The 25648-nt window shown below is 49.1% G+C and overlaps 1 protein-coding gene across 1 annotated transcript in view; it reads right to left on the bottom strand.

Moving 5' to 3' along the window:
* Positions 1-25477, bottom strand: part of CEP164 (centrosomal protein 164) — a 51088-nt gene extending 25611 nt beyond the window's left edge. Inside the window, exons 1-15 of the mRNA XM_069787920.1 lie at positions 25352-25477; positions 23490-23577; positions 23003-23114; positions 22419-22614; positions 21293-21563; positions 20056-21068; positions 15465-15623; positions 14417-14545; positions 13945-14022; positions 11133-11243; positions 8305-8748; positions 6729-6812; positions 5323-5406; positions 1969-2054; positions 274-423 (exon numbers count right to left, since the gene is read on the bottom strand). Coding sequence (XP_069644021.1) covers positions 274-423; positions 1969-2054; positions 5323-5406; positions 6729-6812; positions 8305-8748; positions 11133-11243; positions 13945-14022; positions 14417-14545; positions 15465-15623; positions 20056-21068; positions 21293-21563; positions 22419-22614; positions 23003-23114; positions 23490-23571 — 2999 coding nt within the window. The 5' untranslated portion in view covers positions 23572-23577; positions 25352-25477. The remainder of the gene's footprint in view (positions 1-273; positions 424-1968; positions 2055-5322; positions 5407-6728; positions 6813-8304; positions 8749-11132; positions 11244-13944; positions 14023-14416; positions 14546-15464; positions 15624-20055; positions 21069-21292; positions 21564-22418; positions 22615-23002; positions 23115-23489; positions 23578-25351) is intronic.
* Positions 25478-25648: the final 171 nt, after the last annotated feature.

Here is a 25648-nt window from a genome sequence, read left to right as displayed (position 1 = left end):
AGCTCTTTCTCCATCCCAGAGAGTCCTGTGCCACAGACCCCAAGGGCTGAGCTGCTGTTCTCACCCTCCCCAGTACAGACTGTTCACTTGGCACTCTCACCAGCGAAACAGCTGCTCGGATTTGCATACGGAGATGTTCCAGCTCTGCTGTGCCCACCAAACCACATCTCCTAGTGTGCCGTCTTCACACACTAACTTCAAACACCACAAAGGGGAACAAAAGGACAAAAGCTGTTATGCTTACAATACCAGAGACTTAAATGAAGCCCTTACGCTTTCTGCGGGACAGCAAGCTCCTCCAAATTGATTAGGTTATCCAGCAATCCCTCCTCCAGCTCCTGGGCCACAGCCTCCTCCCGACTGGGATTTTCTAAAGCAAAACACTTCTCTTCTGGCATTTCACAAGCACTTTGATCCCTCTCACTTGGCAGCACAAAAGAGGTAACAGAAGACCAGATTAGCACAGATCAGAGTCTACTGGCTGCTGCAGGTAGACAAGACAGGGGAAGATGGGATGCACAGCTGACTTAAATGGGCACCAAACCATGCCTGCCAACAGGACCTGTTTGTCCAACATGGGGCTGCCAAAGGCACAGCAAAGCTCCAAACCATTCCCACCACCTCAAGGTCCGCCAGACTAACAGGCAGCAAAGGATTTAATGAGTGTCAGTCTCAAAATGCTGAATCCCATCCCTGGATTATTCCCCCCTCTTTCCAGGCCCTTAGAGAATTTCCCTAAGATAAGTCAAGCCCTACTAGCAATACTCACACTGTTGTCCAAATTACAGATGGAAATATTGGCAGGCATGTTTACATCTACAGTCCTACTTCACCTGGGAAGTACAGAGAAGAGAGACAAGGCAAGCACGAGCTAGCTTTAGAGGCAGAGAGAAAGAAAGGATGCACAGCTGGGAAGCAGGTACCAAGTGATAAGGAGACAACTCTTGCAGGAGGAACATGTTTTCGGGGACCTTCTCATGAACAGCTCCTCTAAGAGCCACACTGCAAGTCTAAAGTGTCTGCAGCCAGTCATTAAGATGGACTGCAGCTGCTTCTGTTCACAAGTTTTCCTGGCACAGGCAACAGCTTCTTGGTTCCTAGTGCCCCAGAGTATATGTAACTCTGTGCAGAGGCTAAGAGTTTTGACACAATTCATCTATAAACGGCACATGCTGCAGCTCTCAAAGGAGGAGGGGAGGGGCTCACTGCTCAGCACAGTGTTTCAACTGTTTTAAACAAGTCACCACAAACAGGCTGAAAATAGCTCCTCTAGACAGTCTAGTCCTCACAGTAGCTAAGGGTCTGGAAGCCAGCATTGCTCTTGCTTACACCTGGGCAACCAGTGACTTCCTCTAGGCCACCTCTATGGAAGGAAGTGGAAGAGAACTGCTGACATTACAGCTGGACTCTCAGCCACCAGTAAGAGGTACCAGGCTGGCCCTGGGAGCCTTCAGCTACAGGCTCTGCCTAGTGAAGAGCTGGCAGCCCAGCAGGACCAGCACTGACCAAACCAGAAAGGTCCGTCACAGGGCAACTGCCAGTGGCTAAGTCTTCCATGGTTAAAACCACAGGGCACACCACACAATGTTAACAGGTTCAGACCATCTTGGCAAGAGCGTGACTTTCTCAGCCTTAGAGAAAAGTCAGATAGCTGTAAGGGAAACAGAAGCCAGCTCCACATCTGGGGCAGTCACAAGAAAATGAAAGACAGGCAGTTTTGCTGCCTACCCAGCCAGAAGCTGAAATGAAGCTGAAATCTGCTGAGGCAGTACTAAGGAGGTGGCAGGAGAAGTGAGAGGTTTAGTGGGAAAGACCCTGTGAGAAGCTGCAGCATCTCAGGGTGTTCTACAGGGGACACCTGTACAGGTTACAGTGACTGGAGCAGAGCAGGGGCAGACAAGACAGGAAAGTCATCTGGAGCTAGAGCTGCCCATGCCTCCTTTGTTGCTCTGACTGTTTGTACCATACCTCTCAGCAGCTTTTGTTCTTTTGCTTTGCTCTTCCTCTATACTGGCTTTGCTTTGGTCTTTTTCCTCTTCTCCCAGTTCCTGAGCCTGCAGGTAAAAGCAAACAGTGTGGAGTTTGCTGGCTCCTTCACCACCAAAGCCTCTCAGGACCTTACAGTGGTTCCGCTGAAGGGCACCACTGCTCTGGTCCAGCACATCAGCACTGAACCCCAGGACCAAACGGCATCCACAGGCTGCTCCAGAATGCTCAAATGAGTGTGCCAGCTTCCTCTTCTGCAGGTAACCAAGAGTCTCAAAACAGAGGAACGCCTTGCAGAAGCAGTTCCAGCAGCACAGCTGAGAGGCCTGGGAGCTCAGCTCTCCGGGTTGTGTCAGGTTATGGTCTGGGGGTTGCTTTTTCAGTACAGAAGATGAGCTCCCTGCCAGCACTAAGCACTTTGGACACAGGTTTGGTTTTTTTCCAAAGGTCATCTCACATATCCAAGTAACACTAAACTCCCTGAAAAGCATAGGACAAAAATCTCCTAAGAGAGGAACATCACACAAAACTAAAACAACATGCTGTGGCCATAAAGCAAATGGATACATTGGCTGTGACCAAAATCACAATAGGACTCAGTCCTGCCTTACATCCTGGTTCTCAGGCAGATTGTGATGGGCAGTATACACACAGTCTCACCTACCCAGGGATTTCCGAGTATTCACTCCACAACACATCAGTCTGGGTGCTGCTGAGGAAGCCAGCCCCCTCAGTAACACACTCTGAGCAACCTCAGTTGGCTTATTTATGACATAGTAAATACTTGAAATATGAATAGCAAATATTTGAATACGAAGTAGTCAGCTGCTCCTTTTCCCACCTGCCAGGCACCTCTGTCCCCACAGCAGGCACACACAAACGTGTGCTGCGCCTTTCACCTGAGGAGGGGAAGAACTTCCCTCTTCAAGCTGTCAGCCCCACATGAGAAAGCAGCAAGGGCTCAGCCTCCCTGCTGAGGTTTCTGGTCCCCAGAAGAGTAGCCCCTTCATAAATTCTTGGGGACCACAGAAACAGCAGGTGAGCTCAGCCCTTGCCATGCAGGAGCATACCATGGAGCAAGGCCAAAATAACACAGAATTAAAACAGCAGTAATGTATGTAAATGTGCAGCAGAGCAAACAGCAGAAGGATTCCCCGCAAGTGCTGTCACCTTCCATCACATCAGCCTGGTCAGAGCTCTCCCAGGCAGCTCCCCCTCCCAGCCTCCCTCCTGCCCCGGTGTAACTAATGACTTCAATTCCCGAGAACCAAGGAGCTCGGCAAATGTTTCCTGGCTCAAAACAGGCTCTGTCACTGCTGCCTGTGAAAGGAAAGAAGCCAGACAAATAGAGAACGAGATCTTCCTGGGAATAGGGATAACCAGTCAGAGGGTAATGCTGCTGACCCCACACATGGGGCCACTGCTGCACCCCTGCCCAACATGCCTTCACAGGAGGGTAGTCCCTCCCCAGAAGTCACAGGCTGCAGGAATCTCTGGACACATTTGAGAAGGTGAAGACAGCACCTGTCAGCAGGGAACCAGGGCTGATTTAAAGCCTTGTCTGTGAAATTACCAGAGACACTTGCCCCTCCTGTTGCCTCAGGATCCCCAGCAGTCTTCTGCACTGCTTAAATGCTAGGCTGCATCCCACAGAGGACATTTCACACGGTCACGATACAAAGGCAGTCTTGTGGACACCGGAAAGTGGGATGACACATAATAGGCCATCTCCTCCCTCTGCACAGCTCAGTTCCCAAGGGAGCTCAGCAGGAGAATCTCCACACACATCAGCTTAGATCGCACGCCTGCTTCCAGCTTCTCACCATCACCCTCAGTGCAGCAGCAGGGCCAGCAAAGCAGGATGCCAGCACTTTAAATGCCTGTTAAGTGAAGGGTGAAAGGAGCAGCCTCCCCACCGCTAGCAGAGAAGCCAGGTCTAGCAGGAAGCAGCCCACACAGCCTCTGCAAGCTACCACAGCTCCTGCCAAAACACACTAACCCAAAACCTCCAATACTGTGTGCTCATGTAGCTGACTGAGGTGGTCTTTTTTTAAAAGAGAGTTTTTTGCCAATATATTCAAAGCAAGGCAAGCTCATTACATGGAAGTAAGCACATGCCTACAACCCATAGTCACTTCAGACTAGCCTCTGTCTACAGACACAAAAGAGCAGCTGCAGTTCTGCAGGCAGCACCATTTCAAATCCACCTCTCTCCTCAAGACAGATCTGTAACAAACTCCAAACGTGGCTGCTCCAACAAGACATTTGTATGCACGGCAACTGTGCTGCAGTGAGAGGGAGAGGGGGAGAACGCAGCAGGCATATGTTTTGTTTTCTCTTCACATCTGATTATGCTCATTATTAGGCACAAGAGGACAGGTGTATTCTCCAGACAACCTTACAAACTGGATTGCTCCTCTCTGCTGGACAGGTGGCAAGTTTGCCACTTGGGGTCTCCTCCGGTGCAGCTGATCAACTCGCTTACAATCAGAGCAAGGCTGAGTAACCCCAGCTGGAGCCTGACCCCATGCGTTGCTGTGCGGCACACTTCCAGCCAACAGACTGATAAGCTGAGATGGCACGGGAGAGGGGTAGCTGAGAGGGCTCAATAGGAACGCGAGAATGAGGAAGCCAACTTGGCAACACACTGAGAAGACAAGGATAAAACCTCAAGATGCACAGCAGTCTTCTTCACTCACAACTGCCTGATCATAGTTATGTCCCGGGCTAACATGGTCTAGGAAGCAGACACATGCATGCATACGTACACTCCTTCATATGCCACAGACTCACTGAAAGGAGCCTATTTTTCCCACACCCTACATGAAAGCAGGCAAGACAACCAAATGCTTAAAAATAAGCTTCCCTATACCAAAATCTGTCAGAGGGAGTTAATCTCCTTTTTTTCCCCAATTTATGCTATCGTGTTCTGTTACACAAATCCTTGCCATCTGCTTAAGAGAAAAAAAGGACAAATATACTCACAAAAGAAAAAAGTAAGATAGACTCTGCTTCCCACCATTCCCCAGGAAAGCCATTTATCTACATTTGTAGTGGGGCAGGGAAAGCATACATGTGCACTTGCATGCATGCACCCTTCACAAGCCACCTCTCCTCAAAGTTTATGTTTTGTGTAGCTACCTGCATCTCATCTCTGCAGAAAAAAAACCATGCACTAGTAGTGCTGCTCTAATCCCTGAGACTTAACACATCACTTCTGTTTGCCTCTGCGAAGCCTTTATGCCGATAGCATCACCCTGTTTCTAGTGCACCACAATACAGTATTTTACCCTGCCTGTTCACAGATTGGTCCCTGATCACATACATAGCACTTACCTTGCACGTGGGTCTGTCCAAAGCAGGAGACAGAACCCCCACATCCAGTACTTGCTCAGAAAGCCGACTCTGGAAGCCCAAGTCCTAAAGAAGAAAGCCAAAAAAGGATCAGTGTCTGATGAGCATGTGCAGGTTTTGCCAGAGATCCTGAGACTAGGCCAAAATCCTAACACAGCTTGGAATCTACACTCACCATCCCTCTGACAGCAAGCCTTTTGTAGCACTAGACATTTGAACAATTAGAAAGGTTTACAGCACGTAGGAGATGGCTACACTAAGACTCAGGCCCGTGTCCAAGCATAGGTCATAAATGTACTGCAGACAGATGGCAAGTTGAGCTTTCTCTGTTTCCCAAGGTGCAGAGGCACAGGCAGGCAAGGTGGTTTATGCAGAGCTACCTGCTGGGACAATGACAGACAGGGGTGCTCAGTAAATCAGGATTCCCTATGGGCTTGGCCCCCGGGAGCACGCAGCACAGAGGTTCCCTTCACTGATGGTCCTTGAGGAAACTCTCCTTGCAAGGCCACGCAAGGAGTACACGGTGGTATCGCAGGGTGGTGAGCTCTGTCACGCTACCTGTGTGCGCTTCCATGCCACCAAGCACAGCAGGCAGGGGTGACACACAGCACGTCCAAAGCAAGCAGATCTTCCCCCAGCCTCTACTGCTCTCATTTATGATAGTGCTGCAGATTGCCAGAGATTTTTCCTAAGAGTCAGCTCCTGCAAGTTGCCCACAAGCTATTCACTCTCTGAGATAATTCTCCCTCCTGGCAGAGTCTCTAGGGGTCCTTGCACTTGGCTGCACACAGGGAGCATGTGCATGTGTGCACACACATGCCCGCAAGCAAGCACTACAAAAGGTATTGTTTGAGGCTGCAGCCACTTGCCAACACACAGGCTTGTACTAACACCGATAAATAATGATATTCTCAGCCATTCGCTGGCCATGCCGCCTCTGCTCCCACTGGCAGATGGCAATGGCAGTTTCCTGCAGAGATGAAGAGATGCTGATGGGCATCCTCCCCCCTCATCTCAGGCCTACCCTCCCGCATGTTCTCCCTCTGAGACCTGCAGGAACCAGGTCTCCCGGCCATACAGACTCCCCTTAGAAAGAGCCACCGAGTCCCTTAAAGCATAGTTTTTACACTGCTTATTATTTTCCTTTTTGCAATTATCTGAGTACCACCCCAGCTTTAAGTGACCTACTTTTCCAGGGATATTACCTCATCCACAGACAGAACCTGCTAAGTGCAGGATGACATTGCTGGCCTGTGCCACAGCTGTAAGGTCATCGCTTAGCAGTTAAGGAGTCAGGCAATTGGACTGCAAGAGGTGGGCATAGCATTAATGTTCCCAGAGGAACATGAAACCCACACCCAAGGGGCAAGGAGCTTTTAGTGACTCACCATAGGCCGAATCAGCTCACAGTCTGAGTGGTCAGAGACTTGCAAGTCGTCCCCACAGTCACTGGTCTTGGATGCCTTTGAAAGCTAAGAGGAGATATGCATTACAGCCTGTACACATCTTACCCCTGCAGCTTCACCTAGGTGTTTCCAACAAGATGACAACTGATACTGGGAAGACAAATCTGGCCTCTCTATAATGTAGGGAAGAAAAGGTGACTGAACATCACAGGAAAGACAACACTAAGGGTGTGACCCACAAGACAAGCACAAAACACCACTTCACAGGAGGGCAGGGGCAGGAGATGGGACCAGGGAGGTCAAAGAAGTGCTCTTCAAATATCCCTGATAAAAGGCACTTGCTTACTGTCCTCTGTCCCTTCTGCAAGGATCTCTGCAGCTCTTGGAACCCCCCAGCCCACCACACAGAACAGCACCATGGTCTTAAAGGGACTTTAAAAGCACACCTTGCCATGCCTAACCACAGCAAGGACTCCTATGTTCCCAGCCATCCTGAAACAGTACATAACTATTCAACATGAACACCCATGGAGCCCTGCTGACTTCAGCAGAACCACCCAGATGCGTAAAGCATGCGGGTGTTTGTAAAAGCAAAGCTTTCGACGTCAAGTTCTTCAGGACAGAGCATGTTTTCCAAGCTCAGTTTTACAGCTTATCCTTTCTTAAAGGCACTACACATCAATAGAACTAGAAAAATCATCCAAATCAGCAGGAAGGAAGCTAGGTTGGAAAGAGAGAGTTTATCAGATCTCATATTCTAACATTTCCAGAAGACACTGAAGAAGAGTGGATAGCATCTGTCTGGCACCCCAGTTGCAGGAGCCAGGCCATGAACCCATCTGCACCTTGTGACAGTTAATGGTTCTTCTACTGCCAGAGACTGCACAATCAAATACCCAGGTTCAGCTGACTGCAGTCAGCTGTTGGGCCAGTCCTCCTCCCAGAGAGTGCTAGAAAAGCCATGGGCAGACTGGAAGGTACTACGTTCGGCAGACCAGAGCTACAGCTCCGGTGCCAGCCCCGAGGTACCGTCCTTCCCCACTCTGACCTCACACCTCCCCATGGCGTCCTTCCGCAGAGCTGCGGATATCGCAGCTGGCAGCTCACTTTACACTTTTGCCCCATCTCTGCATAAGCTGAGAAAAACAACAGAAGGAGAGAAACAAAGCAGCATGGACAGCTGGGCTTGGTGTGAACTTCATTATAAAACCTGCTTGCTTAGTACAGATGGCAGCACTGAAAGCCGAGACTTATTTCTCCTCCAAGACTCAAAACACGCGTCACAGTTCAGGGTTTTTGCCTGTCGGTTGCTTTGGACAGCACTTTGTGTATGCTTAAAAGAACGATTTCCTTGCTCCATACTAAAGATGCCAATCTGGGAACTCAGAGCACTTGTGCCCCCCCAGGAACACCCTGCTGATTAGGAAGGCACTTACACTGACTTACAGAAAACAAGTAAGCACTCGAAAAGCTTTCCTGAATAAGGGCTTTACAAACCAATGGGAACAGCCACAGCAGCTTCCACACCAAACCCAACCCATGCAGGCAGGTCTCTTACTTTGCCAGCATCCAGCCTGCTGTCTGTTTTCAGATCAGCTGCTGCTTCTTCCCTCATTTCGTTCACGATCTTTTCACCAACAGACGCGGTGTCAACAGTAGCAGCCAGACTTGCCAGCTGATCTGCCTCAGCAGCTTCAGCAGCTGGAGATGCAACTCTAGGTTGCCCAGCACCACTGGGCACATCTGTCCCTGCTGCACTCCTTTCCCCCAGAGATCGGGGCAGCTCATCAGCTGCAGAGATGTCACCTTCTACTTCAGCATCTTGCTTGCCCAGTAGTTCATTCCCACCAAGTTTCCCATCGGACTCCTCCTTGTTCTGGCCAGACAGGCTACTGTCAGCATCTCCAGGAAGGACTTGAACTGGAGTCGGAGGGCACACAGCATCAGAATCCAAGGAAGACTCTTGCCCTTCTTCAGCATGTCTTGATTTTAAAGACTCCTTCTAGGCAGCAAGTCAAACACAATTATAGCTACAATGTCCTTTTCCTCCTCTCTGGGAGGATGCAGGGGTCAGAAATAGCACGGGTTGTCCTACAGCAAGCAGCAAAATTGCAAAGCTTTGGGTGACTTCAAGACCAGTTTGATTTCTTTTCATACAGTCCCTTTCAAAGGGAAGGAACTTCATTAAGGTAAATATACTCACTTCTTGGGCTCAGACTTTTTTTTTTTCAATCTGTTGCTTTTTTTATTCACAGGGTCTCAGTGGATAAGAGTTAGCAGTGGCTGCTGCAAAGCCCATCAGCCCCTGGGAGCGCCCTACATGCTCTGCATTAGGCCCATTTATGCTTCCACATTGGATCTGTTCCGTGAGAGGGAAATTTGCAAGATACTAATACTGGACATTTAACTTCTGCCTGAAATTATAAGCAGAGGCAAGCAGGCAGGATGCAATCATCCACATTCTGGCAGGATGAACTTGAGGGTGGGCACCAATTTAAGCCACTGCTCTGAGCTTAGAACAGGATGGTGACTAGCTAACACAATAGACTGAGAAATGGCAGAACCCACAGGCCTTGGGAAAAAACAATCCTGAAATAAAGCTTAGTCACCCAAAGGTTCAGCTGCCTCTCCCAGCAGTGGGGAGGCCCACAAAACTCACAATAAAAAGTGCGATAGCCAGGAGGAAGCAGGAAGAGGTTCCCTCATCAGTATGCAAACAAAACTGCTAGCACGTCCTACTTTCTCACTGTTTTATTAATGCTGTGGTGTCTTGTCAAACATTAGCTGCATCCTGTGTACAGCATGTACCATACACAGACCGCATATTTTAACGATGTATTTTTATCAAAGTGCAACTGGAATGCTGTCAGCTTTAAACCCGGAGCTGCAGCAAACTGAAAGAATGTCTCCTAGCACGTCATTTGTCTGAGAGACCTTCTCAGGGCTGAGAGAGCCATCCATCAGACTAGAGAGGAGGACAGAGAAATCTAATCACTGGGTACTTCCAAAAAAACCTGCAGTTCAGAGCCTCACCTGCAAGCTGCTGAGTAATAAATGAAAGCTTATGCCCCCTTTCCAGTTCAGTGCCTGGTTAGCAGAGGTTCACAAACATGCTGCTGAATCACTAGCCAGCCACATGAGGCTCTGCAAAGGCCTTGATAACACCTTTATTCCAGAACCCAGAAAAACGTGTGCAAGTACCATTTCTGTAGTGTTACTCCAGTGAAGGAGTCCTCATTATGCTTCCTTTTATCTGGGGACTAGAGTGTCTGGAAAGTTGTGTGTCCTTTTGGACAGGCTTGCTTTAGAGTTTTCCTGAGGACCTCTCTCCAGGACATCTGACAGTGCTCAAGAAAACACATGCCAAATGAGACCAATTGGGATTCTTATGCTTGGAAAGAGTACACAGATATTTCCCTTCAAGGAGCAGACACACCACAACAGAATATACCGACGTATCCAATAATATTGTGCACACAAAAAGATTTCTCTCCAGGCAAGTTTACCTCAGTTACTAAAATATCCCAGAAGAATTTCTTTAGCTGGTAGAATCATATTTTAAGGACAGATACAGACAAAACTTCTGTTAACTTTACACCTTCACAATCACAAATGCAATTGTCCAGAAGAGGGAACCATGCCAATCAAGAACACAGGTAGAAGAGGAGGGAGGTTTTCCTTGTGCAAAAACAGGCTATGGATTTCAGAGCTACGACAATTCAGTCAGGTTATAATTAGCTTTAGCTGATCTTTTCACAAGCTGTAACACATTTTACCTGCAGCTGAACGACACTAACTGATGTGAAATGTCTGCCTATCAAATCATTACTTCCAGACTTCCGGCACTCAGCATAAGTCTGGAGAAAAGCACATCGATACCAACAGGATCAGGTTTTGGAAAGGCATCTCATCCAGAGATGAACGATCAGGCTGAACAGCAGCCACCACAACTGAATACTACTCATCTCAAGAAACAGGATGACTACATCACCTCTTTGGACTTTAACGTGTTGAACGTGAGAGATGACAACAAAAAATTTCACATTCTTCCTACCTCTAAAAGGAAAAAAAAAGGGAAAAAATCTAATACTGCATACAGAATGCCTTTGAAAGGTGACGTGCTCCCCCCTGGCTCCCTGATTTCAGGCTCTTCTCGGGCACAGAAGTACAGAGAGAGGGTTAGGTTTGCCAGACCTCATCTGAGTAGCATTTGTCCTTGGTTTTTAAGTTTACACCTCTCTCCACGTATGCAATACTTTAACCAGCAAAAGAAACAAACCAAGCAACTATCAGAGCCACACCACAACACTAGAAGCTGCCTACTGCATGCAAAGCTTCAGTGACACCATGCAAGCAGGACCGTGATGTCAGAGCACCACTCATCACCTCTCGCAGGCTGCCAGCCTCCTCTGCAGGACTCCTTCGGTGCTCAAGGTCAGCTTCAGCAACATCAGCTAACTGGCTGCCACAGTTTTCCTCCTCTGCTTTGCTGTTTTCCTGGCAAGGTGGGGTAACACATCCACTAGCAAAAGTCCTCACATCACCTTTGCAAGCTGATTGGGTCACCCATCTGTGACAGGTCATCGCCCTGCGTATCACCCCCTGCAGGCACCCCTGGAGCAGAAAGCTCTCCAGCTGAACAGCTTTCCAGCCTCTGCTCAGGAGCTCACAGGCCCACATTCCCAAACATCAAACTGTTTCTGCTCTGCATGCTTTGCTGCTGCTGCTTTTCCTGCTGGCCGGCTCAATGAACTTGCTGTTCTACCAGACTCTTCCCAACTCAGGGCTCCCTGTGAGCCATGGCGCACTACAGCACTCCTCAGCCATGCTTCCCCAGCATGGGAGCAAGCAAGGCTATGACCACAGCAACCATTCATCCCCATTTACCAGTCATCCCTGCGCTATTTTATAGATGTCTTTGTTTCCTGGGAACCAGGAGCACTGCTTCCTCCACAGACATCTCCGCAGTAACACACAAGCTGTATTGCGCAATGTTTATTTACAGCAACAGCTCCCTTTCACACATCTCCATCTGGTAAAGAAGCCTTGCATGGTAATTTCCCACCACACAAAAGACCCCCTTGACTCCCAGTGTTTACCCAGAGATTGACCTGGGCAGAAGGCAGAGTACTAAACCTCCCAAGCTGCAAGTGCTGCATCAGGGGATCACTTCTGCTGCCATGGGACCCTCTCCCCAGGCACCCAGAGATGCTTCCAGACCTTTTCCTCCTCTTGCCCCTTCCAGCAGTATCCCAAAGCCCTTTTGTATTTTAGGGCAGTCTCATGTGCCTGCGGCAACTATTCCCTCACAGGAATTCAGAAGGGAAGGAAGCTGGGTTCAGGTGAGAGCTAACCTCACAAGCAGCCAAGCAAGCCAATCTGCCTAGAAGAGGCCCTCTTTCCAAGAGTACATTCTGACTACTACACATAAACCTCACATGTCAACTTCTCCAGCATCTGACTTGGGTTTTGTTTTCAGTGCCTTTTTCCCCAGTTAATTTACTCCTTGCTCCAGAAAAGCCCACTAAGGGGGGGGGGGGGGGTAGCATTTCTTTCCATCTCTCCTCCCTCTTTCCCAGACGCTCATGCCATCTTCAATGCAGCCTCTGCTCTTACCCAACATCCTTGCATCTCAGCAAGTCACTAAAACCCCAAGCTAATTTTCTTTGAATATAGGTATTCAACTCTGATCCACAGGCTACACAAAGCCAGTTTTTTTCAGCACTTCACCCCATTACTGCTTAGGTTTCCCCCTGTAGGGCTTGCTGTATAAATCCCTTCCTCCTCTCCGTTCTGTAAGGAAGCTGGAGAATGGCTTGGGCCACAGGCTGCGGCTCGCTCATAGGAGTGCTTTTCTACTGCCATCTCATGGAACTACAAAAGAATTATATTTTCCAGTGGGGCACTAATATCTTATCAGGACTAAGATATCACCCAACTGGGTTAACAGAGCCTGGCTGTTCGGCGGCAATGGCCATTTCATAATGGAAATGATAATAGATTCCCAAAGCCCTGCCGTGGCACTGAAATGCCAAGACATCTCTTTGTTCCTGGACACATTAACATTTCAGTGACGAATTGGGGCCTGACAGGCCGCTTGTTCTTTGGAGATGAGAGAGTCGGGCCTTTCTTTTCCACATCCACTTTAGCATAAGCCTTTGCAGTTTCTGCCCAGCACTGTGAATGGGTTCTCCAGCAAAGTACTTTACAGCTTAATTTTTGTATACTGTGAAAAGGATAAGGGAAATGCTGTAAAACACTTTAAAAAGAAATTAATTTGCCTTTCAGATACTGGAACAGAATTTTCAAAGCAGTGAGAAAGGATTAATGTCAGCACAGTTGGGCCAAATCACCAGAGCTGCTTGCAACGCACTTCCCATTGTGCCCTTGTCATCTTAAGCCTGATCACCGCTAAGAAAGCGCTGGCAGAGAGCGCACATCCACATGGAAAGCTAAATGTCTGCACAAAGCCATGTGTGTACTGAACTCGTTGCTGATGCTCCATGTCAAAGCCATGGAATTTATCAGCAGTGCAAGACAAAAGAAAACAGGTTTTAGGTGGCCATGTGTGGTCCACATGGAAGCTTCTAAGATTCTTGTGGAACTGGATGACAGTGCAAGAATGGCATTTCCAGAGTGCGTTCCCTCTCCTCTCCCCAGTGCCACCATTGCAACTTCAGCTGAGAATGAGCCTTCTTTCCACACTCACTGAAAAAAGTAATGCGGAAGCAAATGGTGCCTCTTCCTCAACAAGCCTTCCTCCCACAGCAAGAATGGTGGCACCTCTCTGATCTGAGACCCCCTCCTTTCTGCTGCTCCTTGGAAGAGCTGGCTTCCAGCTTGCCTGTCACACCTACATGGCTTTTGGCTTCTCCACTTTAGAATGAAACAAAGCTCTACCCTGTGCAAAGATGCTGTCTTCTCCAATCCCACCTACCAAACCACAAGCATTCTCCTTCAAGCACAAACTTGCCTTTGATACCCACACCACTGTCCCCTGTGGACCACATCTGGCTTCTCAGACACTCCCCCCAGCCCTTCCTCTCCATCAGTCTGCTCCAGGTTGTTCCTGCTTGTAAGTGATACGCGAAACTCGCCCCTTTGGCACAACTCCTGCACTCTCACTCCCCAGCCCAGGCACTGGCTGGGCAGTGCCACAGCTCCTCTTCTGCCCGTCTCGCATCACCCACATTCTTACCTCAGAGTCAAAGCTGCCTCCCAGGGCGCTGACATCCACATGCAGGTTTTTGAACAGTCTTGCTGTCCCATGGAGACTCTAAAGGTATTAAAAAAGGAGATGACCAACACTGAGTTCTGACCCCTGCAATCCCACAGGCCACACAGGAGGAATTGGGGGGTCCTAATCAGTGAAATACAGCAGCAGACCTATAGCAATATGCCAAGGCAATAAGCCCATAGCCAATTCGTTTTGGAAATACATCGTGGCAGACACTGATTTATAGGGAGTACAAGGAGAAAACAGGATTAGATACTTTTTGGTGATCAAAAAAACACAGAGGAAGTGCAGCACAAATTAAGGCCCAGAATTAAATGGAACAGCCGCAGGCCATCATCAGCCGTTACCAACAGAGCATCACAGTTTTTCATTCCTTCAGGGTTCATGCACTACAGTTACCAACACGCATTAAGAGCTGAGGCACACAACCTACCTCATTCTCGCTTTCTCCCTCTTCGTTTCTCCCTTTATCTGGAGCCACCGTGTTCAAGGAACTCTTCTCTTCACAGACCAAGCCCAGCAACTTCTTGGTCTGGCTTATGGGTTTACAGGTCTCTGCAGGCTGTCAAGTCAGAAAAAAGGGGAAGCAAGAGGACAGCTGAAGTGAAAGGGGAGATACAAACCCACTGAGACACTGGCCAGCAGCAGGAAAGCTGCTCAGTTCTGAGAAGGTGCTCAGGATTACACTGCTACCCTTGTTCTGGTAGAGCCACGTCCAGGTGGGAGATGTATTCTTTATGAGGCACACTTTCCCTTACACCAAAGGGGCTCCTGTCCTTGAGAAGCACATCTGCAAAACCTGCTTGTGCCTAAAACACTGATTCAGCCAAGAACATAATAAAACAAGATGTTTGAAATGGCCAGTGACAAGACTTAACTCAGCAAGAAGAAAACATTCAGTGGAGGTGTTGATTTGTATGATGTTTTGCAGATATATTGTTTTGTTTTCCTTTAAAAGATCAATTCGTTACCACTTAACACATCTGTTCTGTTGACCCAAAGGTAACATTTGGTAAATAATCATTCAACATGATTGTCAGTCTTGCATTCATCCAGAAAATTGTTCTTTTAATTTTTTTATTCTCAGCAAATAGTTGGGTGAAAACATTATTTATTAGATTCCATTATCTGTAGTGTATGTCATGCTTCATTTGGACACAAATCAAAGTTCTACTAAAATGAACTTAACAGACTTTTTCCCCCAACAGTAACTGAAACAATTCTTTCTTTAAATCTGCTACACATAACAGAAGAAAGCTCACCATAAGTTTAGCACTGGGCTCCCTAGAAATAGCAAAAGAAAAAAAAAAATATAGTGAAAGACAGAGTAGGAAAGTGGTTTTTTTAACAGACAAAAAAGTATTTCAAAACTGACAAGAGATCACCAATATCGTCATTTAAGTTTTTAAGTATCACCATGCCTGTGACCTTTTGCAGAGCGTGCTTGCCAGGGCACGTTCCCAGAGAAGACAGAGCCTTACCTGAGGCCCCACTTTGGCCACAAGACTGGAGTCCACGGAGCTCCCCACATCCGAGTTCAGCGACCCGCGAAGGATGCCAGCCGGAGACGCTGCAAGGCCACGCAGTGGAGCAAGGTTCCCCAGGGGCGCCTGGATGGGTGTTAGCAGGGTGCCTGAGGACTGGAGCATGCAGAAGGGACTCACTGAGAGGACAGCATGGGTGCACAGCTTACACTCCATATCTCAGAAAGGGAGAAAGCCCTCCCCTGTGCAAACACTGGCTGCTGATACTAAACCCACCACCACTGAAAAACTGCTTGTGAGACCCCACACCCAGCCATCACCAGCACACAAGAGATGTAAGGAATAGCTGTTTGATTTACTCACACATGTTGCCTTCCAAAGGCCCATCTGAATATGACAATTTACAGCAGCAAGGCAATTAAAAAAAATAAATGGGCATTACTCCAAAACTGATGCGAGAGAACAACAGCCACACTAGCTCACACATCTCTATGTACCCACACTCGGCACCCTCTAGGAGAGGCTCCTACCCAACATCACGCACACAAGGTAAACTGGGCAGCTTTGCCACTGTTGCCCTGCTACTCTGCACATCGTGAAACGAGTGAAGTAGAAACCACTCTGATGGCAAGAAGCCTCCTACTCTTCACAAGCTGCAACTAACACCTCTTTTTAGACCAAGATCCCGGATGCTTCTTCACCTTACACCAGTGGAAAAGTTACAGGCTGAGGAAAGCAGCTCTGCCGCAGCACATCCGTGAGAAGCTCCTGAAAGCATCTCCCCCTTTCAAAGCACTGCAAGAGCCCTGGGAGCCATCCAACATCCTCACCTCTGAGCAACACATGCTTGACATATCAAGTTATCTTCACCCAGAAATGTGACCATTCCCTTCGACTTTGTGGAATTCCCCACCCAAGTAGTCTCACCCTGCAATACGCTGCACAGGTGAAGCTAGAAGGAAAACATGCTAGGATTTCCTCTGTAGTGTGCCAGTACAGCCAAGTGCTGTTGCTTCAGCAGAGCACACATGCATTCAGAAATCACAGTTCCTGTACTCTGTACCCACACAAGATTACAGACCGAGAACAGAGTTAATTCGCTCGCACGCTGAGGGATGGGGAGAGGGAAGTGAATACGCACTGATCCTTCTTCCACCTAGTCACTGCCACAGCAACAGTAACAAAATAAATCACACGTGCTCAGCTTAACTAATTGTTTTCTACAGATGGCCATTAGCTACATGTATGGAACAGAGGATGTTAGCTGTCCTTCAGCAAAGACAAACACACTTCCATGGGGCTAATTAAAACTTTCAGGATAATCTGCAGTTTATCTGATATTTATAGTCATAGTTCTTATCAGCTAACTGAGCACTACCACATGCTGGTAATTAGAAACCTGAGCTAGCGATTTGGTGGAGCCGCAGCTGGGTACTAGCAACAGTAGAGCCAAGCAATTCATTAACATTACACACAGTGACCTTTCAGCTCTTTTTGTTGTTTTGGGGTTTTTTTGTTCAGAACAGGAGATTTGGTAAGTTCTTATTAAATTGAGGCAATTACTCATGGATGAAGACAAGCCAACCTGGAACATTCTTCCCAGTGAAGGGCAGGATCCTGCTACAGACAACAGAGAGAAAGAGTTTGGGCAAAATAGCACAAAATGGTCCAGCTATTCACAGGGGAAGAAGGAGAAAATCCCATTTATAGATGGGCCCGTCACACCTGTAAGCTGCCTCAGTGTCCTAAGACCACAGTGGCAGCAGTCCAAGGACTAAATTGTGTTCAGACAAGTCATTACTGCACCCACATGCAAAACAACAGTCCATAACCAGTGGGAATAATCTTTCTCTTGTTTGAGAAAGCTAATTCATTCAAACTTTTTCCTGTTTTTCTTTCATTTAAGAGCGAAGAGATTCCATTTGTCAAGCTACTGGACATGGATGCAGCAGAGCTGGCTGTGACTTATGGTTTCTGTATCACCATAACCAACTCAATCGCTCTGAGACTCGAGATTCAGCAAGCAAAATTAAGCTAAAAATAGAATCATAGAATCATTTAGGTTGGAAAAGACCTTCAAGATCATCAAGTCCAACCATTAACCATGCCCACTAAACCATGTCCTGAAGCACCCTGTCCACTCGCTTTTTGAATGTCTCCAGGGATGGTGACTCAACCACTTCCCTGGGCAGCCCATTCCAATGTTTGACAACCCTCTCAGTAAAAAAATTTTTCCTAATATCTAACCTAAATCTCCCTTGCCTCAACTTGAGGCCATTTCCTCTTGTCCTATCTCCAGCCACCTGACAGAAGAGACCAACACCCACCTCACTACAACCCCCTTTCAGGTAGTTGTAGAGAGCGATAAGGTCTTGTGATGGTCTGACAAATTCAAATGTCTCAAACATCCACTAAAAGAGCTTTGGTGGACAAAACGGCCTCTGTAAAAATGCTGGAGTTTTGTGAACAGGACAATGTGGACAGAGGAGAGGGCCCCATGGAGGGTGGGAACGCACTTCTCCAAGGCCCCAATTCCTTATCTTGAGTGACCAGGAGAAGGAACACAATTTATGCCTTCCTGGAGGAAGAAGGCCCCATGGAAGTTGGGACTGTGCTTCTATCTTAAGTGGTCATACCAGCAGGAAAAGAGAAGCAACTCCACAATGAACACCCCCCCCCCAAAGCTACCGATTCCAGTGAACCCCAGGTGTGGGAACTGCGCATGTTGAGATCATCAACTAACACACTATAAAAGAGGAAAGAACGAATCCTCAGTGCGCGCCCTCCGGAACTGGATCTCTACGCTGGCTGGACCAACGCTGGACCCAGGACTGGTGAAACCCTTCTCTTCTCTCTTTCTTTTTTCTCTCATTCTCTCTCTCTCTTTTCCTTCTCTCTTTTCCACAGTCCCTACACCTCATCCTTTGAAACATAAACCGTTGACCAAGTCTGAGACTAGGAGTGGACCTAGCCGCCCCTGAGCTCCTCTTTGAGAAGGAGTCCAGAAAGCAAGGGGGTCTGCTCTGAACCTCGTGACTCAACGGGAGGGCTCTCCTTCTGCTACATTTCATGTTCCTTTTTCCATTTCATTCTTTCTGTACTTTCCTCCTCTTCTCAAACAGCGGCTTAATGACATGTTGCAAGGTTCATATTAACAAGTTCATGTGTACTTGGACAGAGTTAGCTAGGTTGAATAAATGTTGATTGTTGTTTGAACTCCCCTGGTGTCGTTTCACCTTAATTCTGACAAAGGAAATCCACGAACCTGAGTCGCTCCAACTTTGGGACGCGACAGGTCTCCCCTCAGCCTCCTCTTTTCCAGACTAAACAGCCCCAGTTCCCTCAGCCGCTCCTTGTAAGACTTGTGCTCCAGACCCCTCACCAACTTGGTTGCCCTCCTCTTAACACGCTCCAGCAACTCAATGTCTTTCCTGTAGTGAGGGGCCCAAAACTGAACACAGTACTCGAGGTGCGGCCTCACCAGTGCCGAGTACAAGGGAACAACCACCTCCCTGTTTCTGCTGGCCACACTATTTCTGATACAGGCTAGGATGTGATCGGCCTTCTCGGCCACCTGGGCACACTGCTGGCTCATATTCAGCCAGCTGTCAACCAGCACACCCAGGTCTTTCTCTGCCGTGCAGCTTTCCAGCCACTCTTCCCGAAGCCTGTAGCGCTGCATGGGGTTGCCATGATCGAAGTGAAGGACCCGGCACTTGGCCTTATTGAACTTCATACAATTGGCCTCAGCCCATTGATCCAGCCTGTCCAGATCTCCTTGTAGAGCCTCCCTACCCTCAAGCAGATCAACCCTGCCTCCCAACTTGTTGTCGTCTGCAAACTTGCTGAGGGTGCACTCAATCCCCTCATCCAAATCATCAATAAAGATATTAAACAGAACAGGGCCCAACACCGAGCCCTGGGGAACAGCACTTGTGACCTGCTGCCAACTGGATTTCACCCCATTCACCACTACCCTCCGGGCTCGGCCATCCAGCCAGTTTTTCACCCAGTGAAGAGTGCACTTATCCAGGCCACGAGACGCCAGTTTCTCAAGGAGTATACCATGAGAGACAGTGTCAAAGGCCTTGCTGAAGTCGAGGTAGATAATATCCACAGCCTTTCCCTCACCCACTATAATAGCTGAAATAGCTGAATAAGCCATTGCCCCTCAATTTAGATTGTGGGATCTCCAGGGAAAAGACTAACTTTGTAGCGCGCTTACTACAAAGAGTCTTAGAGCCAAAATTAAAGATGATTTTGCATTCTATGTTGCTATCCCACTTGATTTACTGCCCATCACCTGTTTTTGACTTCAGAAGGCACTTCATGTCCTTGCAAAACTAAAAAAAGGCATGAGTTGTGCAGTGTTTGCCACGCAAGGAAGATGACAAACAACGGCTTTTTCAAGCTACCCCCAAGCTTTAGGAAAGCCACTATAACTAATGCCACATCTGCTTCCGTGACCTCCAACAGGAAGTTTTTTGCCCCTTTTCTCCTGAAAATTAGCTTGGAAGCAAGTTTTCACACTCCCAATTCTCCAGAAATGTTTACAACGGAAGGGCCATCACAAAGGACTTCATCCTACCTCATTCCCACCTGCTCCTTCACCAACATCTATTTTGCTGCAACTCCCCGCAGTTTCTCTGGTTTGGGTCACCGCCACTTTCACATGCTGACAGAGCCTGTTGCTCCCCTGGCACTCAACCCACACTCCAGAAGCTTGATCTGTCCTCCCATTTCCTCCCTTTGCTTCTCTTTGCACTCCAGCACCATTAGACTTCTGGGCAGTGCGTTTCCCACAAAAATCCACCATAACACTGACATGGTCAGGTTCTGGTCTGTAGCACCATTTCATATCCTCAGTGCTACGCTCCCTCTCTGGCTTCTGGGCAGGACTTGGTGACTGAGCCGAGGATGACCCCAGGAGGGGACGAGACAACAGAGGCTCTTCTGCAATGGAGCATGCGTCCTTCCGTCTCCCAGACTCATGGTGCGGACAGAAGCGGTGGCTCACTCCCAGTGCCTGTGGTGCATGATCATTAAGAGAACTGCCCGAATCACTGCTAGCACACTCTGATATCAAACCACTGCCTTCGTCATTTCTCCAGCTATCTTTAGCAGCTGAAAAGACACATTTTGATGTGGGGTCCATTGCAGAATGAAGTTCCACATCAATTCCTCTACTTACACTACCCTGCTTCCAAGGGGTAGATGCATCTGTGGTATCTTGAGGGACTGTGGAGTTATGCTCTAGCATACCATTGCTACTGGCTACTTCCATCAGCTCCATCTGCTTTGAACCCTTTCTCTCAGGTCTGCCAACTGTCTCATTGCTCTTGTACACACTGATGGCTTGACCCAAAGCCTCATCTCTAACTTTCCTCTTACTTCCACTCTCAGATAACTTGCTGCGGGATCTCAGCTCTTCCTGAGCACATGGAATATCAACTGTCTCCTGCAAACCCCAGTCATATGTGAGACTGGCATCAAAAAGAGTCATTTCATTGTTCCAGCGGTAAAAGCTTTCTTCTTCTCTGGCTTGCAATATGCCTGGGCTTCTTTCCACATCCCCATCTGGTCCTGTAGATTTCTCTCTGACTGAGAGGTGATGATCAGGCTTATGGACACACCCATCACATCCTTCATCTTCTGTTTTTCTTTCAGCTCTTCACCCTCAAAAAGTAGGATTTTGTCTTCAAAGGCCTCTAGCAGAGTTTTGACATTCTGAAAGTCTTATGAATAGGATTTCTTTGACACACACAAAGGTTGCACTGGTGGCCTAACCTCTAAATCATCAGACAGCAAGTCAGAGGAGTCAAGACAAAGCTTTTCTTGCGTTTCTAAAGGCATATAGTGGTCCTGGTGGATGCCTACACCAAAGCTGCTAAAAGAGGGGTCTTCTAAAATTTTCTCCACATCATGTAAGGTCTGGCATGGTCTGCTGAGCTTGGGAGCAAGCAAGGGATGCAGTTTGTTTGGCCACGTGCCTGCAAATAGCCTCCTTGAATCACTTATGTCTGATGGTCTCCCTCTGCCTTCATCAAGGCAGCCTTCATCCCTAACCTGGCTATCTGGATCTGGCTCAGGACTCTCCTGCCCACAGGGCAGGATGGCAGAAGGCATTTGACAAAAGGATGTTGAAGGAAGAATCCCTGGCTGTGTTTCCTAAGTAGATAAATATTAGCAAATAACTAAGACATATCGCATATTACTATATACAGCCTTATCTATCTAAAGTACAGTTATATACTTAATACACAATTGATACATAAATAGGTGTGTACATTTTTGAGCACTTGCAAGTACACGTACACATAGAAAAGAAAGCGCTCAACTGAAAGCTTGAGGCTTTCTGAGTTGAAGAGGTCTATGCCTTGAGCAACAACACAAGGCACCATCTTTCCCCAAGGAGACTGATCTCACTACCAGCAAACGGAAGATAGGGATGATCTGCTGTCACTCGGGATATAAGGGGAATTCAGTTACACTTGGAGATATCAACAGCAAAGCAGACTAACCTCACATGTCTAAACCTGCATTTGCTGCCTGTATATCATAGCAACACATGCACAGACACCGCATAAACACCGTTTGTTGTCCTCTCCAAAGAAAGAAATCTTTCCAGCACTCCAGATATCTGCTGCCAAGAATAGCACCAGCATCCTTGGCTGGTACCATACCCTTCTCAGCAAGACCATCACAGGGCTGTGGCACCCCTGCTCCCAGTGGGTCCTTCTAAACCAAAACTTCCCAACTGTCATGGGTTTGTGCCCCCACTTCTGTTGTATTTTCATCAAACTCACAAACCTGCTGGACAGGATCCCTTGTCAGGGGATTGCTGTTCCAATCCCCAAGCAGCAACGGCAGAGGATCACCCTCTAGGTCACAGCCACTTGTTCATCCTCCACCCAGCCCTCCCCAGAAGCACCACAAGCAGAGCCTACTCACGGTGGGTTGCTTCAGTGACTGCTTCTCCTTCTTGTCTTTCTTTTTCTTCTTGTCTTTCTTTTTCATGCTGCCACGTGCCAGCAGTTTCTCTCGCTCCTGAATGACAAGCTCTCTGTAGTGATCATCACAGGGGTGGTCCCACATGGACTGGCCATTAGCAAAATTGAAGTAATAGATATCACCAGTGATATCTTGGCTATATGGGAAAAACAGCATGAAAAGGTGAAAGAGCACATATAAACATAGCTGCATGTACCAGGACATCTTACTGGGTCATGTGACCACCTTATGGTCAGCGAAGAGGGGTACAACGTTTCCAAGAGTCCAAAGACGCATCAGTGTGGGGAAGCAGCTCTCCCAGAGATCACTCGCATCCTTATCCAATTTCCCAAACACTCCTTCCCCTTTTTCTGCCACCCCACAAAGAGCTGAGCTCCCCCATCCATAGGAAGTACCTCTGTTGTGACATCTTCCCCCCCTCACCAGCTGGTACCCTGCTCTGCCACCAATGTGGGCAGCACCCAGCAGGGGAAGGGCAGGAGAGGCCAGGAATCTCACAGGACAGCTGCCGACAGAGCTCTCACCAGGGCTTCCACTCGGGTGGTAACGGGGCCACGATGCCCTCCCTGGCCAGCCATATCAGCTCTGGCTCCTTCTCAGGGTCAATCCCGATCTCCCGTGCAAAATCCTGGATTTCTAGGAAAACAGAAGAGGAATCCATGGAGATGGCCTACACCAGGCACTATGCAATAAAGCCAGCCTCCTCAGCTAAAGCAATGGGGACACTGGGAAATCCTGATCCCGAAACAAAGCTGCTAAAAGCTGTCAGCAAGGCCCCATGTGTCAGTGAGCATGTCCTACCAGGCTGGTAAAGCTGGAAGACAGACTGCAAAACAGTATTTATCTTTGCAACCAGAAAGCTAACTTTTCAGCTCTGTCTTCTATGAAATCCCATTTATTCTAGCCTCTCCACCCATGCTCTCCCTGATTCCCGTTTTCTTAAAACGCCTCAGAGTGACCTGCATGCTTGAATCCCTTATCACTGCTCCTGGTAGGACAGGCATCAGTTACCTTGCTCACTGGGAATGTACGTCTCATCATAATCTTCTTCAAGGATGAGCTGGTCACCAATGCGCACCATAGCTCCTGCCATGGCTCCCTGCACCTGGCGGCATGAAGGAAGCAACACAAAAATCACATCGATCAACTGCACTTGGAAATAAAGCTTCCTCATCATGCAGTGCATAGCAGAGCCCCGCAGGAAACTCAGCGCCGGGGCTGCAGAGGGGAACAAGGTGCATCAGGGCTGCCCAGCATGGTGCAGATGGGAAGGGCAAAAAGCAAAAGCAGCCAGAACCGATGGATTCTGGTAAAGGCGGGAGGACACAGCTAAAAGCGCTAGGCAGCAGGCTGCAGCTCAAAGTGCATTAACAGCACAAAGGGAGGAGAAGAAATACTACATTATTTACAAGCATATTTCCCCACCTCCCCTACAAAAGGCAGGGGCTGCTAGCACTTAGTTCTGTTGTACAATTTATTAATTCACAAGGAGATTGAGCCCAGCTGCTTGGCTGGGCACAGCTGGGAGCTCTCCACTTTACAGTCCAACACCTGCCCTGAGGCCAAGGGGGAAGAAGCTGCCCTGGTCTCACCACCCACAACCCGAGCCACCCCAAAGAAAGCAATATGTGCAACAGGGCAGAGCTCTCTGCTCTGCTTACAGGGCTCTTTCACCGAGGTGCACGCAGCAAAACCAAGTCCAAGACCTTCCACACACACTTCACAGGGGGTGCAGAAACAGGGAGCAGAGCTGAAGCGGCACAGAAGTTGCAAACAGACCCCCAGCCCAGCCTTTCAAGCTTCTACAGAGAAGGTGAGCACTCCCTTCAGGCACTTTTTTGACAGGCAAAAAATAAGCTGAAATGAGAATGGAAAGAAAGGGAAAGAAAGCAAGCAGTTTTCCCAGAGCACAGCACAGCTTTTCAGGACGAGTCCCTGGGCTGAATCAGCACTGCCTAGGGACAAGGCAGCTTCTCACCTTCCCAGAGGACATTTCAGAAGCTGTAAAAGGATGCTAATATAACATGTCCCACCCCTGGAGCATTGCTTCACTATTTAACTCGAAGACTGAAGGCAACCATTTAGTCCCACCACAGCTGGGCCCTTGTGACCCATCCACCACAGGTGTGGGCCGTTCTAAGTTACCTTCCCCACCCCAAACACCCCCAGCTGTGGCTCTGCACAGCCACAGTTGGCCAGCATTAGTCTCACACAGCTGCATGGGGAGCCAGGCTAGGCCAGGCAGCCGAGCAGGCTCCCTGCAGCCACCCACATGCCAGCACCAACACAAGCAGAAGGGTGGCCATGAAGACAAGGCAGAAGCAAGGACAGGACAGTCCCTTCCAGCCCCACCACTCAATCCCAGAGGGGAACAACAAGGTCAGACCAGCTTTTACCCCAAGAGCCCCAACATGCTGGGTGCTTAAAGCACGCCCCTGCTTTCCTCATGAGATGTAAGGGCCGAGGTGCCTGCCAGGGGACAGGAGCCATCCCAGCAGCACGACCACACCAAGGATGATCGCCTGGAGTGAGATCGCCACACCACTGCCCATGGCTGAGCCTTCCCTGCCCTCCTCACCTTCCGCTGTCCTCAGGCCGCTCCCTATTTATAACCCTGACGTAAAACGAGCCTCCGCAGCAGCTTTGCAGGCAAGACGCCGTCGGGCCGCTCCCCCTCACCCCTTACCCAAGCAGCCGGACGCGGGCAACCGACCCGAGGCCTTCCCTTCTTCTTTCCCACCGCCGCAGCCTTGCTTCAACCCCTTGGCCTCGCCCCGCTCGCTCTTCTCCCCACCGCCCCCCGCGCCCGCACCGGCACCAAGGCGGGCTCGGGCCCCCGACCGAGGCCGCCGGAGCTGCGCCGCACAGCTCACTACCCCCCCCCCCCCCGCCTCCCCCGTGGCGGGGGCAGCGGCCCCGGGGCCCGCTCGCCACTTCCACCGACGCCCGCGGGTTGCCCGGAGCTGCGCACGTCGCTTCCGGGTTCCGGCCGCCCTAGCAACGACGCTGGTCCGTCCCTGCCCCTCCCCCCCCGGCTTAAATAGCATTGGGGGGGGGGGGGGGGGGGGGCCGGCCGGCGCCGGATTGGCCGGGCCGCGTGACGTCGGCGGCGCGGCGGCGCCTGCCGGGGGCTGTAGTCCGGGCGGGGCGGGGCCTCGCCGCGCGTTGCC

The sequence above is a fragment of the Haliaeetus albicilla genome, chromosome 7 (genome assembly GCF_947461875.1).
Source record: "Haliaeetus albicilla chromosome 7, bHalAlb1.1, whole genome shotgun sequence".
NCBI lineage: Eukaryota > Metazoa > Chordata > Aves > Accipitriformes > Accipitridae > Haliaeetus > Haliaeetus albicilla.
Note: the sequence above shows the minus strand (reverse complement) of the source record. Positions and strands in the feature narration are given on the sequence as shown.